At 41.2% G+C, this 16,067-nt stretch overlaps 1 protein-coding gene across 1 annotated transcript in view; it reads right to left on the bottom strand.

Annotated features, from left to right (window-relative positions):
• Tspan13 (tetraspanin 13) overlaps positions 1–11,715 on the bottom strand; it is a 40,768-nt gene extending 29,053 nt beyond the window's left edge. The window contains exon 1 of the mRNA XM_090332725.1: positions 11,489–11,715. Coding sequence (XP_090188851.1) covers positions 11,489–11,551 — 63 coding nt within the window. The 5' untranslated portion in view covers positions 11,552–11,715. The remainder of the gene's footprint in view (positions 1–11,488) is intronic.
• Positions 11,716–16,067: the final 4,352 nt, after the last annotated feature.

Below are 16,067 nucleotides of genomic sequence, written 5' to 3'. Positions count from 1 at the left end.
TGTAAGACATGTTTTTCAAGCATTAAAGCAAAAAGGAAAGATGACAACAATGGGAGTTAAGAAAATTCAAAACCATTATTTCTAAGATAAAGGAGGATTATATTATATTATATTATATTATATTATGCCAAAACTCATACTACATTTCTCATGTAAAGAAAACAAAGGCACTCCATCAGCTCCTTTTACATGCTTCAGCATCAATGAGGAATGACCCCGGAAAACTGAACTCTGTTCCCAACTTTTTTCTTTCTTTTTTGCCAGTCCTGGGCTTGAGCTCAGAGCCTGAGCACCGTCCTTGGACTTTCTCAAGGCTAGAGCTCTGCCATTTGAGCCTCAACACCACTTCCGGCTTTTTCTATGTATGTGGTACCAAGGAATCGAACCTGGGTCTTCATGCATGCTAGGCAAGCACCCAACCACTAGGCCAAACTCCCGGCCCCTTATTGATCCTTTTGTGGAGCAGTTCTGAGAAATAAATGGACATATGGACATAACAACGATACCCTGACTCTTACATTTAGTAACTAATACTAGCCATATTTAAGGACTGCAACTCAGGACAGAATAATAATTGAGACAAGATCCTTACTGTTGGTGGACTCTTAGTTTACCTGCTATTTTCAATCATTTTTCTCGCAGCTAAACTCAAGAGTTAAAGTCTCAGTTCTCACCCTGAATCAGCAGCACTTGACACCCATATCCAAATTTATCTCCTTAACACACTTACATTTGGCTTCCAGGACACCAAACTCTCCTAAGTTTTCCTCTTCCATCACAGTTACTCCTTTCTCAGCCATCTGCAGAAAATCTTCCTTGTATCTTGGAGTTTGAGTAAATGTCTGTCATGAACTCTCTACCCCCTTCTGTAGCTCCTGTCATTTATGTACTGAAGGCATCCAGTCACAACTGCAGAAATAACATTCTCTATGCTGACAGATGCCATCTCTCAGTAGCCTTCTCCCCTGAATGTTGGTAATGATGTGTGAGAGAAAAAAATGTCACAGATGACTCATGCTGGTGACCCAAGTAATTAACAATAAGGCTATAGCAGTAAAGACTGTGGAATGAAAATTCAACCTATCAGGAGTTCAACTGACTCCTTCCTTAAAAGGGACCCAGAATTTATCTATTTCACTTTCACGGTTAATATTCTATACTTCTTCATACCTACTTTATAGCCTTAGGTCTCCATTCTCACAGAAATCAGACTGTGCCACCTTTAAGACCTCAAATTACCAAGAATATTCCCATTTTGTGTGGAATAAAAGCTCAAGTCTTTATAAACTCTCCAAGCCATTTGCAATCTGGGCTCCCCAGGTTCATCAGCATCCTTTCCTACACTTGCTAGCTGGTTCTAGCCCAGCCATACTCCATCCCTTTGTCCCTTACACGAACGAGGAATTCTCCTACAAGCTCTTTTCAAAGACCACTGCTCTAGCCCAAAACCTTTCCCAGAGAAACCTGTCCTTTATCTCCTTCCAATCTCTCTTCCAGAACGATTTTCCCAAGCTGCTCAATTGTTACTCAATTCATGGTATGACTGGAATAGAGGCAAGCCAATGCATTCGATTCATCTTATACCATACTTCTATTAGACTACAAATAAAGAACCCCAGTCGAGAACAATTATAATACAGTTTCACAAACTCACTAGGTGTAAATTTGCTGATGGGACAGACTCTAGGACATGTTGAAGTCTATCCACAAGTGGAACAAAAAAGTATTCCAAGACACAATACATTCTACAGTGACTGTAGTTCCTACTTAATTTTTTAAAATAATTTTTATTGTGATTAATAGAAGGGTTACATTATATTCACCAGATAGAAGGTGTATAACTTCACAGACATTAATACCCTTTCTCATGACATGGTCCCCATTTCCCTCCCACCCTCCCCCCACCTATCTTGATTTCCCCCCTTATCTATCCAATTTCAAATAACCAATAAAGCACATATAAAATATATCAGATAACACGGTGAAAATTTGTAACTATATGAGATAACCAAGGAACAGCAAAAGAGATGAGAGATAACATAGTACATTAAGGACAACAGTCACTCATTTTATGGCTTTTGTTTCCTTATCCTGGAGGTCCTTACATTTAGGGTCATACTGTTTGGCCTAATGTCTCTAAATTTTGTTCTATTGTAAATCTCTGCTAGGAGAGCCCAAGGTTTCTACTGATTATGACAAATGAGGGAGACTATTGGGCCTATGTTCCTTTGAGTATGGCTTACTTCACTTAATATGATTTTTTTTAAGTCTTTCCATTTCCTTACAAATGGGGCGATGTCGTTCTTTCTGACAGCAGCATATAATTCCATTGTGTATAAATACCACATCTTGTTGATCCACTCATCAACTGAGGGACATATGGGTTGGTTCCATATCTTTGCTATGGTAAATAGTGCTGCAATGAACATCATTGTGCTAGTGGACTTAGTATGCCCTTGTTTCTGGACAGTTGGGTAAATGCCAAGTTCCTACTTAATTTTTAATCTAACACAAACTTCTATTTGCTATAAGATAGTTGGCTGTGTGGTAGGGTTTGCTTGCTGTGACTGTATCTATCTCACATAGGCAACCCATCACCACAAAAAAAAAATTAATTGAAGAGGCCGCCCCATGGTAGTATATGCTTATAATACCAGTACTTGGAAGATGAAAACAGGAAGAGTCAAGTCTGGGGCTATTCAGTAAACTCATATCTCAGAAATCTAAAATACTAAAATTTAATACATAAAAATGGCCATGTTCTGGCTGCAACTTTTGCTTTCTGTGTGAGTCACAGTGCTGGAAATCAAACCCAAAGTCTCAGATACTAGGCAAATGCATGATCACTGAGCTAACCCACTCTCAACACTTAGTCTTGGCTTTACCTTGGATGACATGAGCTAAAAGAAAATAATCATTTTAGACAAGTTTTTCTTACCCAGGTTTTACCTGTGAAGAGTAGCTAGAAAAGAGGACAGCCAAGTCTGCAAATTCAGTTCAGGAAGTAGTTGGAGAACAGAAGCTCTGTGTTAGTGAAAATAATATAATTACACAGCAGAGGGATAAACCATAGGGAAAGCCATGACCTCTGCCAACAAGAAGTATGTGCTCCAGCAAGAGAAAAAAACAGGCCCAAGACCATCTTTAATATAGAGAACTGGGTTGGTCAAGAGCAAAGACAGAATAAAAATAAATCTGATCATACCAGCTCTCATTGTAAGCTAGAATTAGCTACTATAGAATTTAGGTTAAAAAACAAATTTCATGTATCACATGCCCTCACACCTCCCTGAATCCCACTGAGACAAAACTAAGAAGCCGGAGATGTGTGTGTATATGTGTGTATGTGTGTGTGTGTGTGTGTGTGTTTTAAAATTTTATTTGCTCCATTGTTTGCCCTTGCTGCTGTTGTTGTTGTTTGGCAGGGGCAGGGAAGGAAGTTCTGGGTTTGAAAGTCAGGGTCAAGCACTTGCTTAGTGTGTTGGGTCAAGTGGCACTCTACCACTTGTGTTAAGCTTTCTATAATATTTTTTTGCCAGTTCTGGAGACTGAACTCAGGGCCTGAGCACTGTCCTCAGACTTTGTCAAGGCCAGAGCTCTAGCACTTGAGCCACAGCACCACTTCCAGATTTTTTCTATGTATGTGGTACCACGGAATCGAACCCCGGACTTTGTGCGTGCTAGGCAAGCACTCTACCACTAGGCAAACTCCTGGCCCCTTGTGTTACACTTTCAACCCCGCTTTTTTTTTTCTTTTTCTGGTTAGTTGTAGAGATGATGTTTTCCTGGATTTTTCTGCCAAAGTGTGATTTGAAGTATGATCTCAGACGCCTGAGTAGCTAGGATTACAAGCATCCATCCACCAGTGCTCTGCAAATTTAAAGGTAAAAACTTTTTCCTAACTCAAGAGGTTTTATTAAAGTACATTGGAAAGATGGAGTAAGGGACCAGATACAGGTGTTTCACATCTGTAATCTTACTCAGAAGGCTGACATCTTAGGACCACAGTTTGAAACAAGCATAAGCAGTGAAGTCCATAAGACTGTACCTCCAAAACAAAAACAGCAAAAAAGCCACAAGCAGGCCGGGAGTTTGGCCTAGTGGTAGAGTGCTTGCCTAGCATGCACGAATACCCGGGTTCAATTCCTCGGTACCACATACATAGCAAAAAGCCGGAAGTGGTGCTGAGGCTCAAGTGGTAGAGCTCTAGCCTTGAGAAAGTCTAAGGACAGTGCTCAGGCCCTGAGCTCAAGCCTAGGACTGGCAAAAAAAAAAAAAAAAAAAAAAAAAAAGCCACAAGCAGAGCTGTGAATCAAATGATATGATGCTTGCCTTAAGTGAAAAAGCCCAAAAAAGCTACAGCTCAAGCCCCATGTTCTCCCCCCACACCGACCACACATACACAGAAGGCACAGGCTGAACAAACACATCATAGTGGGTTTTTTGTTGTTGTTTGTTGTTGCTGGTGGTTGTGGTCATCAAGCCTTGGACTCTGGGCCTAGGTTTTCTCCTTGACCTCTTCAACTCAAGGCTACCACCCTGTTCCTTGAGCCTCAACATTTCCAAAATCATAGTTTTTCTAGCATCCTAATGACTAGACCAAAAAGCAAGAAAATTTTTTTAAAATGTAGCGCTAAATTTAAAAATTATAAATCTGAATGTATATCACACCTCAGCCATTTTTCCCCTTACAACTGAAAGATGTATTTTATTAAAAGAAGACTTCTGCTTCTGGAAACCTGTTGACTGTATAATCTCTATTATGTTAGAATCCTAACTGCTTAAAAACCTTTCCAACACAGAAGACTGGTTTATAACTCAAAAGTTGGAAGTAATTCAGCTTTTTCTGCCCAAAGCTGCAGCAACTTAATTTTGTTTCTGTAATAAATCCAAAGAAGCTAGAGTCACAATTCCCCTCACCACAACCTCAGGAGGAAAGAATGGAAAATATCACCCATTTATGAATAAAGAAACTAAGGACCTCCAGGATATGGAAAGAAGAGCTATATAATGAGTGAATGTTGTTCTTAATGTACTATGTTATTTCTCATCCCTTTTGTTGTTCCTTGTTTATTCTCATCTTGTAGCAATATCTTACCTTGTAATCTGGTGTATTATACATACGTTTATTTGTTTATTTGAAATAGGAAGGGGAAGGGGGAAAACAAGATGAGGGGAGGGGTGGGGGAAGGAAATGGGAACAAAAACATGAAAAGGGGTATCAATGCGTGTGAAGTAATTCTCCGTCTATCTGGTGACCCCTCTGTTACTTACAATAAAAAGTTTTAAAATAAAAGAAAGAAACAAAAGAACAAATAAAATATGCATCGAATTGGAAGAACTAAGTTTTCTTTGTAACACTGGTATTTTTCTCCTCAAATTATATGAAGGTTTTTTTAACAGAAAATTCTAGTGCATTTATTTATTTTGCTAGTATTGGGGTTTGAAACCAGTCTTGCACATACTAGACCAACACTCTTATCATTTAAACCATGGTCCAGGTTCAGCCCTTTTTTGCTTTGGGGATTTGTTGTTGTTTTCACATGGGAAAAGACATGGTAGGGCTAGCTTTGGATTATAATCCTTCTAGCTATGCCTCCTGTTGCTGCTATAACTACAAACCTGGCTACGCACTATATGGTATATTTGTTGAGACAGGGTCTTGCCAGATTTTTGCCCCACATGGCCTGGAAGCACTGTCATTCTTGTTAAAACAGCTTGAGATTTGGAGCATGGTAAAGGACTAAGGATACCAACTGAAAAGGAACTCGGCAAGGCAAAGTTTACTTCTGCAGAGGGATGTGCCATCAGTCAAACTCTAGCAAGCAAGCACACTCCCTTCTTACCCCTAATTGGGTGCTCCCATCACTGAGCTCTGGTTTACAGTTTGCAAAACGATGTGGTTTAATTAACAGTATGTAACTAACCTTTAAGGAACTTCTAACAGGAAGTGCAGCAGGAAAAGTATGTAACTAAAATGTAATTAACAAGGGCCAAACTACCTGACCAAAGCAGGAACTTGTTAGGAAAACAATTTTTACAATTATTAGGATGGGAGCAAACTACTTGGATAGAAAAGAGCTCTTATGACATTCTGATCACTACCTCCTGAGTAGCTGGGAGTGTAGTTGTGAGGTACCATACCAGGGCACTGTAAAACGCATCACCATTTCATTTTAAAATGCAAGTCAGTGTGTGTGTGTGTGTGTGTGTGTGTGTGTGTGTGTGTGTGTAGACTGTGCTCTTGTTTACCAGTTTTGCTCAAGGCTGGCACATTATTACTTGAGTCACAGCTCCACTTCCATCTTTTTGCTGGTTAACTGGAGGTAAGAGTCTCAGACTTTTCTACTTGGACAAAATTTAAACTACAATCCTCAGATTGCAATCTCCTAAGTAGATATGATAACAGGCACAAAGAACTATGGGTCCAGATGATATTCATTAATAAAAACATGTACTTTCATGTTGCATGATGATTTTTCTCAAACTTACAACAGGGAAAATACACAAACACACACACACACACCCCAGAAAGGAAAAAAGTGTAAAGCATATTTTAGATGAACACTAAAGAAAGAGAACTAAAATTTCTGGAAATACTCTCATTCATTCTAAGACAAATAATTCTCTACCCTTACATTCTTAGTTAAGGATCACATATATTTTATCTATGTATAGATGGATGTATTCATAATACTCTAGCAGTACATTTCCTTAATATCCCAACACAGAAAATACTTTTCTGGTAATATTTTTTACTCTGTGTCTATTTAACAAAGTCATCTACTCAATCAGACCTATCTGTCTGGTTAAGTGCAGGGAACTATACTACAAAACTTCAATGTAGTAATGAGCAATATAATACAATATATGATCGATGTAATGTAGGATTGGGATATGATTCAGTGGTAGAGCATTTGTAGTAGGCCCTAGGTTCAAGCTTCAACACTAGAAAAACATTTTCTAAGCTTCAACATGCTTCAAATTTTAATATAAATTTCTTATGTCCTAAATTTCTCAATAAATCCCTATGTATTTTAAAGCTTCTACCTGTGAAAATATTCTCAATCTTAAACATTCATATAATATAGTATTAAAGTATGCATTCATTTTAATATTCTATTGAAAATAAACTTCCAAAACTAGCATTAACTCATAATTATAATCTAAACATTGCCACTCATTCCAAATACCCCAAATTCCATCATTCCTTGTTGATTTATAACCAACAAAAATATTCCCCAGTCTTAGATTTTAATGGCACTTACAATATAATTCACCACTTAATTTCTCCAATCAGAGCCTCTCTAATTGTGCAAGTATTTTCCTTAGTCTGTTTCTCATAGTTCTCTAAATAGAATACAATAGACATATGTTTACTGATTGACCTCAGTTCTGGAGATCACATGGAAAAAAGGTGGTAAATAGGCTTCATAGAAAGCAAGGGACTTTCAAGCCCTGTTTGGTTTGCTGTTGTATTCCCACACTGAAAATAGAAAGGGGTCCACAATAGGTATGTAACCAGTATTGATAGACTAATGTGACTTTATTTACTATTTGTAAACACAGGAAGCTCTAAAGTAAGTCATCCTCTCCATTACAATACCAGGAAGATTCAGCAAGAGATTGTAGCTTTTAAACTGGGCACTCTTGACTTACACTTGGAATCCTGGCTACTCGAGAGGCTAAGAGCAGAGGATCATGGTTTAAAGCTAATCTAGGCAGAAAAATCCGTAAGATTCTTATCTCCAATTAATCACCCAAAAGGCAGGAGTGGAGATGTGGCTCAACTGCTAAAGTGCCTGCCTTAAGGGAAAAAGCTAAGACATAGAACCCAAACATTTAGCTCAAGTCCAAGTACTAGCATGTATACACACACACACACACACACACACACACACACACACACACACACACACACACACAGAGTCTGTAGTTTCCCTCTATTCTCCTATACCTAACAAATTACATACATGTATTATACAACTTAATTAACATTATGCCAGGTGTTAGTGGCTATTCAGGAGGCTGAGATCTGAGGATTGTGATTCCAAGCCAGCCCTTACAAGAAAAGTCTGTGAGACTCTTATCTCTAATCATCAGAAAAGCAGAAGTGGCACTGTGGTTCAAAGTGGTACAGCACTAGACTTGAGCAAAGAGCACAGAGATAGCACCTAGGCCTTGAGTTCGAGGCTCACTACTGACAAAAAAAAAGTAATGAAAACCAACCATTATCTCAGTTTAGTCACCAAACTTCCAAAACACTTATGGAAAGGTGTCTTTTAACTTGTTCTAGCATCCTGCTTTCTGGATTATTCCTGAATATAGCCCTAATCTCAAACTCCTCAACCATCTGAGAATGTACAGGGGTTGGCTGGTGAAGTCCTAAGCTCCTGTGAGAAAATACTGTAGCACAACAGTGATGAGGTGGAAAGGTCTCTACACTCTAACTCCCAGGTGTAGCTCATGTCCTGTCACTTTCAGAGATGGCCTCAATCTTAACTCTGAGCATGCTTCAGAGGCACTGACAGAGAAAAACAGAATCTACAAAGTAATTTTGTTCTTCAACCCCAACACACATACACACATACACACACACACTGCTCTTTTTTGTGATTTTTTTTTTTTTTTGCGAGTCTTGGGCCTTAAACTCAGGGCCTGAGCACTGTTCTTGGGCTTTCTTAAGGCTGAAGCTTTACCACTTGAGTCAGAACACCACTTCCGGCTTTTTTTCTATATATGTGGTACCGAGGACTTGAACCTGGGTCTTCCTGCATGGTAGGCAAGTACCCTATCACTAGGCCAAACTCCTGGCCCCCCAACACACTGTTCTTTTCATGATTAAAATGTGGAAAAAAGCCAACCACCAGGAGGAGCCTGGAACAGTAATCCTAGCTATTCAGAAGGCTGAGATAGGAGAATTGCAGTTAAAAGTCAGGTCCAAAAGAAAAGTCTGTGACACTCTTACCTCCACTGGTGTGGCTCATGCCTGTAATCCTACCTACTCAGGAGGCTGAGATCTAAGGATCATAGTTCAAAGCCAACCCTGGCAGGAAAGTTTGTGAGACCCTTATCTACAATTAACCACCAGGAAACTTCAAGTGGAGCAGTAACTCAAAGTGGTAAAGGACTAGACTTGAGCAAAAGAAGCTCAAGGACAGTGCTCAGGCCCTGAGTGCAAGCCCCATGACAACAAACATATTTTTTTTTTTAATTAGGCTAATGTCTAGCCTAACTTTTGCCTGTTATTCACCTCTTTTATTTAAACTGCTGAACTACTTATTTAGCCTATGTACAATGTGTACAAAGAAACAGGCACTCATTTATTTTAATAAATGCCCCTTTGCTGAAAACTCCTATTATTTTAAAGAGCTATTTTTGTAATCCCATGAATTTCCAATTAGTTACATTTTTACTGCAGAGCTATTAAAATCATTGAAGAACAATAATTTAGAACAGACATTAAATAATCTCAATGTGTACATTTGAAAGCAACCTTCTTTTGCCTTCATTTTGTGAAATATTATAAATACAACTGGAAATAATAGTATCCTGAAAGCAATAGCACTTAGTTTGAAAATAACTTGCTTTTAAAAAAATTTGTACATATCGTACATTGGTCTATACAGACTCTTTGGCCAAGTAATTATGCAAAGCAGACACTCTATTGTGTGTAAGCAGACACTATAAGATTAAGTGTCTAGTGGATAGATGACTAAATCATTGAAAGAGGCAGAATGAAATTTTAAAACACACACACACAGAAATTAGGACAAAAAAACAAAATCAAGAAAATATAAAGCCCCAAGCAGATCATCTGCACTATTAAAATATTTGATCAGTGTTTACTTAATAAACAATGAGATAAGTAAGCATACTAAAGGGAACGCAGGTGAATTTTGATCTGCAACTTGACACCCATCTGCAACTACAAGAATCTGTACCAAGTGTTCTATCATTAGCAGCCCTGCTGACAACATTCTTCCTCACTGGCCAGAAAAGCATGCCTTTCTATCCTGCTTTTCTTCCCTCCCCCCCAAACAACCCCTCTCTCACATATACACACACACTAATGAGCCACTATCTGTCTCCCTGTGTTGGTGACCTCAAGGCATCCTCTCATCCTGGCCATTCCAAGCCTGTAACCTAAGCTTGTGTAGATGACCTAGCTCTTTCTACTCTTTGCTAATGCAAGGGAACTGGAACTGGGTTTGTTTTGTTTTGTTGTTTATTTTTGGGGCGAGGGGGCTGCAAAACACCAGATATATTTATAGAAGGGAGCAATAGCAGGATGGGGGGATGATGACGGAAGAGGAAGTTTCTTCTCAGTGGGAGCAGCCTGTACAAAGATCTGGATTTCACAGCATAGGTTCCCCTCATGCCCACCAGCTGCAAAACTTACTAAAAACCGTGTGTGTGTGTGTGTGTGTGTGTGTGTGTGTGTGTGTGTGTGTGTGTGTGTGTGTGTGTGTGTGTGTGTGTGTGTGTGTGTGTGTGTGTGTATTATCTTCTGTATTACATTTAGACAACCCTCTGATTACCAGAATGTCGCATATGGAAAACCTGGGGTTGTCGTAAGCATTCAATAAACACATTCTTCTTCCTCCTGCCCGGAACTGTGCCTCAAATTAAGAGAGAAAAAAAAAAAAAAGCCCCACAAAGAATCTAAAACTAAGAGGTCAAAGCTGGTTAGCGAGGGGGGGGGAGGAGGACTTGGGTGGAGGCTTGGCATAAAATGGAGCTGGGATCTTGACAGCGGGGTGGGGGGGGGGAGACGAAGGAGGGGGGAGAAAAGCATGGGGAAAGCATCCTCTGAGTAAAACTGGCAATCCCATCCACAAAGACACAAAAATCCCATCCCTTTACGTAAGCATTCAACAAAACTTGGGAAGCTGCGGGTGTTCAGGGAACCTAACTCGGTGGCCTCCATTCAAATGGCAACAGCTCGTGGGGCTTATCCGCGAAGCACCCCAAGCCAGAGACTGCTGCCTCGTCCATTTCAGAGCTCGCTAGGCTGGAAAGAAGAAGAAAAAGAAAAAGAACTATGCTCAAACCCCGGGCGGCGATCCCGCCTCCAAATCCGCTCCAGATGGGATTGGAGCGGCAGAAGGGATGGGGATGGAAAAATGGGAAGATCTGATTAAATGGGAGGGTGGGGGGGGCACCCAGACGGTGGGTGAGGGGGCGGGGTGGAGCGGAGCACCGAGGCAGAGACCAGACCAGGCAGCTTCACAAAGAAGGAAAGGAAGAGGCTGCGACAGGCCCGGACGCTCGGCCCTGGAGGGGGTGGGGGGGACCCGCTGGCGCGGCCGGGTGCGAGGGGGGGGGCGCGCAGGGCGTGGGAAGACGAGAAGGGGGCGCGGGTGAGGCGCCCCAGTGTGGCCGTGGGCAGAAGCAAGGCAGCGGGGCGTCCGAGCAGGTGCAAAGCCTTCGCCTCCACCCCCACCCCCGCCCCAGGCGAGAAGCCCCGGGCTCTCGGGAGCCTCACCGTGTACAGCAGGTTGAGCGCACACAGGCAGTTCTTGGAGCACGCGAAGCCCCCGCAAACCATCTTGGCGACTGGTTGCCGGCGACTGGGTAAATTCGATCCGGCGGAGTCGGATGAGACCAGTCCTTCAGGGCCGGGCTGGGGGAGGCCGGAGCGGCGGCGGCGCCGGGGGCAGGCCTGGAGTCGGGGCCGGGGTGGAGGGGGGGCTGGCTGGCTGGGAGGGTGGGCCTGCAGTGCGCGGCGCGGCTCGCTCGGGAACCTGCGGCCGCCGCAGCTCCAGCCCTGCCGCCGGCCCCGCCCAGCCACCCGCCTCTCTCCGCGAGCTGATTGGTTGCTGCCGGGGAACAAAGGTAGAAATATGCAAATAATTGCGCTGGGCGAGCGGGGATCCGGGAGGGGCGGGGTGGTGCTGAGCTCCGGGGGTGGGGCGGGTGCGAGCGGACGCGAAGCCCCGGGCCTGAGCTGGGGTCAGTTTCCCCGGGAGCAGGTGAGCAGCAGGGGGCGGGCCTCCGCGGAGAGGAGCGAGGACTGTGACAGCACCTCTCGATTCTTGGCCTGGGCGGATGACGTGGCACCATTTTGAATGAGATTTCAAAAGTAAGCACCTGGCATTGCTTGAAAGAAAGAGGGAAGGAAGGAAAAGAATGAAAGAATTGAAAGAATGAAGTAGAAGCAAATGAAAGGCGGAAAAAAGAGCTTAGGAGTAAATGGAACCTATTTCTGTCATTGTAACCCCTCTTTATGTCACCTTTATCATAACAATTAAAATCTTTTGAGACAAAGAAGAAGCAGAAGAAGGAGGAGGAGGAAGAGGAGGAAGAGGAGGAAGGAAGGAAGGAAGGAAGGAAGGAAGGAAGGAAGGAAGGAAGGAAGGAAGGAAGGAAGGAAGGAAGGAAAGAAGAAAAGGAAAGAAAGGAAGAGGAGGAAAGAAAGAGGAGGAAAGAAGATGAGGACGTAAGTAGGAAATATGGCCCATAATTGTGACCTGTGTCAGGACTTGGAGATTTGTTAGATAATAAATTTTTTAAATTATGAATACATGCTTGTAAAAGAAAATTGAAATTATTTCCATGATCAAGTCCTGAATTTCAATAAGCATTTGTCCAAATAAATCCCAGTTCATTTATTTTTACTGTATTGCTTGATCTTTATTACCCTCAGTTCCTCACCTGTAACTGGATATAAAAAATACGTCCAGTGCTTTTTTTTTTTTCTATAGAACCTGCCTGGTACAGTATAAAAGTTCAAGAAATTCCAACTAGTATTAGTAGATACAACTTAAAAAGAGAAAGAAAGAAAGCAAGAAAGAAAGAAAACCTGATATATCCCTAGCCTTAATAAGGGGTTGCTTAATTCAGTACCTCTGTCAATAAAATATTTTCATTAAAAGTTTTAAATTTACAATGCTTATCTGGAACCTAAAGTTGTGTATTTACTAAGTTAATGGAATGCTAAATGTGTTTAATAAAATTGTGGTTTAAACAAGCTAATTTAAATAGTTGGTCTTCTTTACTCCATCCCCTCTTCCAACCTAACAGGGCCTCATCAGCTCTGATGTCATCTACATTGGCTTTTTGTGTACACCCAAAAAGTTAACCTGGAAAACAAATGACCCCCAATTTTAAACAGCACTTAGGCACATGGGATTTCCTTTATTTTTTTTTTTTAAGTCCAGACATTGCCAGACAGGAGTGCTGCATGCTTATACTCCTAGCTACCCCGGAGGCTGAGATCTGAGAGGATCGCAGTTTAAAGCCTGCCTGGGCAGGAAAGTCTCTTATCTCCAATTAACCAGAAAAAGCTGAAAGTGGAGCTACAGCTCAAGGTATGGAGGACTAACCTCAAGCACAAAAGCTTAGGGACAATGCTCAGGCCCAGAATTCAAGCTAGACCACTGGCAAAAAATAAAATAAAATATAGCCAACTGTTTACTAAAGAAGAGGTGTATTGGCAGGGAATCTCTAAGCCATCCACATCAGAAACCTAATTAAATAAGGAGTTGACCATTTCCTTTGAGTAAATAGCAACATCAGTCTCAATTTACCTTTTATATATACTTTATGACACGCCATTAAAAATTAAGAAAGACTTGGATGAGAATAGACGCAGTCCAAAAGAACGTTTCCTTGAGGGATGGGAAGAAACATAGAAGGGGTAACATTGATCAAAATGCTTTGTACTCATAAACTGACATGTGGAATTGAAATTCTTTTGTCCAACTACTTAAAGATAATAAGAGAAAAAGAACAGTTTTCTAATAATTGAGGAAATTGCTAACTCTTCCTTTTCTCCCCCATTTACCTCCTCCTTCTTCTTTGTCTTTTAGTATATTTTGTGCCAGGATGAAGGAAAATTGTTGTGCATTCGCCCAGACCTTCAGAGTCCAGATGCCAAGAATGGGTTAGATGTGCAAAAGATTAATTAAAAGAAATAACTGTGAGGGAGGGAGAAAACCATAGGAGGCTGGAAGAGCTAAGTGACCACAATGCAACTGTGATATCTGTGAGAGGGTAGGAGAAGGAAACAAGGAAGGGAGAAGGAAGAAAAGGTCTAAGGCTGTGATGCACTTTTAAAATTTGACAAAAGGCTACCTAGGCTTTGAAAATGGTTTAGTGTAACCCTCGCCACTTATGTGCTGAAATTTAGTCCCCACTGTGAGTTATTAAGAGGTGGAACTTTATGGGACTGTGCTCTTTGAGAGGTGATTAAGATTATGTAAGTGTGTGTGTGTGTGTGTGTGTGTGTGTGTCAAAGCTCCAAGGTTAGATCCTGATGGCGAGAGAGAGAGAGAGAGAGAGAGAGAGAGAGAGAGAGAGAGAGAGAGAGAGAGAGAGAGAGAGAGAGAGAGAGATGCAGACACAGCTGAGCATGCCCTGCCTCTTGTCATATGACAGTAGCCAGGTGATGAAACCCTGTGTTGCCAAGGGACTTGGCAGCAAGCAGGTCTTCACCAGATGCAGTCTCTCCACCTTGGACCTCCACCTCGTGAGCCTAAATAAACCTCATTTTGTTCTGTTATATTGTGCTAGTGGCAATAGAAACAGGCTAATGTTCAACATGAAGTCTGTGGGCCAAACCCCAGAAATCTTGCACACCTCCTTGAAATGAGTCTGCTTCCTGATCACAGGCTGAAACAGCAATGAAGCTGAAATGAATTTCAGAGCATAAGCACTGGGCTGGCTCTGATTCCACTTCCCACAGTGGTTAGGACATATGCCATTTCTGAAAGAAGAAGAGAAAGAAGGAGAAGGAGGAGGAGGGGGAGGAGGAGGAGGAGGGGGAGGAGGAAAAAGGATTCAGATTACATTTGTCCCTTACGCTGTACAAATGCCTTTTATCTGGTGATATTTCAAGGCATTGTTCATTCCTGTAAACCTCATCATTTCCTTAGGGAAGGAAATTCTAACTTTAGGTAATCCATTTCAGATTTTCATAATTCTTATTTAAAGTTTTTTCTCTAGGTTTTGTTTGACATCGTCTTTTTTTAAAAAACGTAATTATTCAGCTTATGGTCAACTTTTAAATAACTCTGCATTGGGCTCCATATGTCCTAATCAAAAAATTACTCGTAAACACTTACAACTTTACTATTAAAAACTGTACCAAATAGTTTCTAGGCTCCCCAGAAATAAGAATGTGAAATTAGAGCAGGGTGCTGGTGGCTTACACCTGTAATCCTAGCTACTCAGGAGGCTCAGGTCTGAAGATCACAGTTTGAAGCCAGCCCAGGCAGTAAAGTCCATGAGACTACTATCACCAATAAACTACTCAGAAAAAGCCAGAAATGGTACTATGACTCAAGTGGTAGAATGATACCCTTGAACCAAAGAAGCTCAGGGACAGTAACCAGGCATTGAGTTCAAGCTCCAGGACTGGTGTGTGGATGCACACACACATACAGAAAAGAATGTGAAGCTAGATAAAAAAAAATTTATCATACATACACAAATTATAATTACATAAAATATTAATAAATTTCAAATTGTTTCACCTACAGTCTAAGAAGCTGTAGCTAAGTACCAATGTAATATTTCCTTAGCCTACAAAATATACAGTCATGATACGCGACAAACATTGTGTAAAAGTGAAACTAGGTAACTTGAGGGCATGAATGGGATTGGGAAAGATGGCAGAGAATGATGGAAGAAGTAACGTTGATTGGCAGGCATTGTACTCATAAGCAGACTCATTGAATTGAAACCCTTGTGTATACCTACTTAAATTTTTTTTAGGGATGGGGAAGGGAGAGGAAAACTGGGAGAAAATGAGGGAGGGGTGACACTGTTCAAAAAGAAATGTGCTCATTACCTACCTGACTTATGTAACTATAACCCCTCTGTACATCACCTTTTCAATATTTTTTAATTTAAAACAACTCTTGCTATTGGATAAAGTCAAAATGAATCTTTATAATGTCAGAAGTATTACATAGAGTTGTTATGTTTAAATGATTTCTAATGACAAATAATTTTTTATTCTCAGTATTTTTAGATTCTTATTCTCCTATCTGCTAAACAAAGAGGAGAGAGCGGGGACCTTCCTGTCATAATGCCTGGGAAACTTTTGGATGAGATGCACC

This window comes from Megascapheus bottae, chromosome 5 (assembly GCF_031878675.1).
Source record: "Megascapheus bottae isolate mThoBot1 chromosome 5, mThoBot2.hap1, whole genome shotgun sequence".
Taxonomy (NCBI): domain Eukaryota; kingdom Metazoa; phylum Chordata; class Mammalia; order Rodentia; family Geomyidae; genus Megascapheus; species Megascapheus bottae.
Note: the sequence above shows the minus strand (reverse complement) of the source record. Positions and strands in the feature narration are given on the sequence as shown.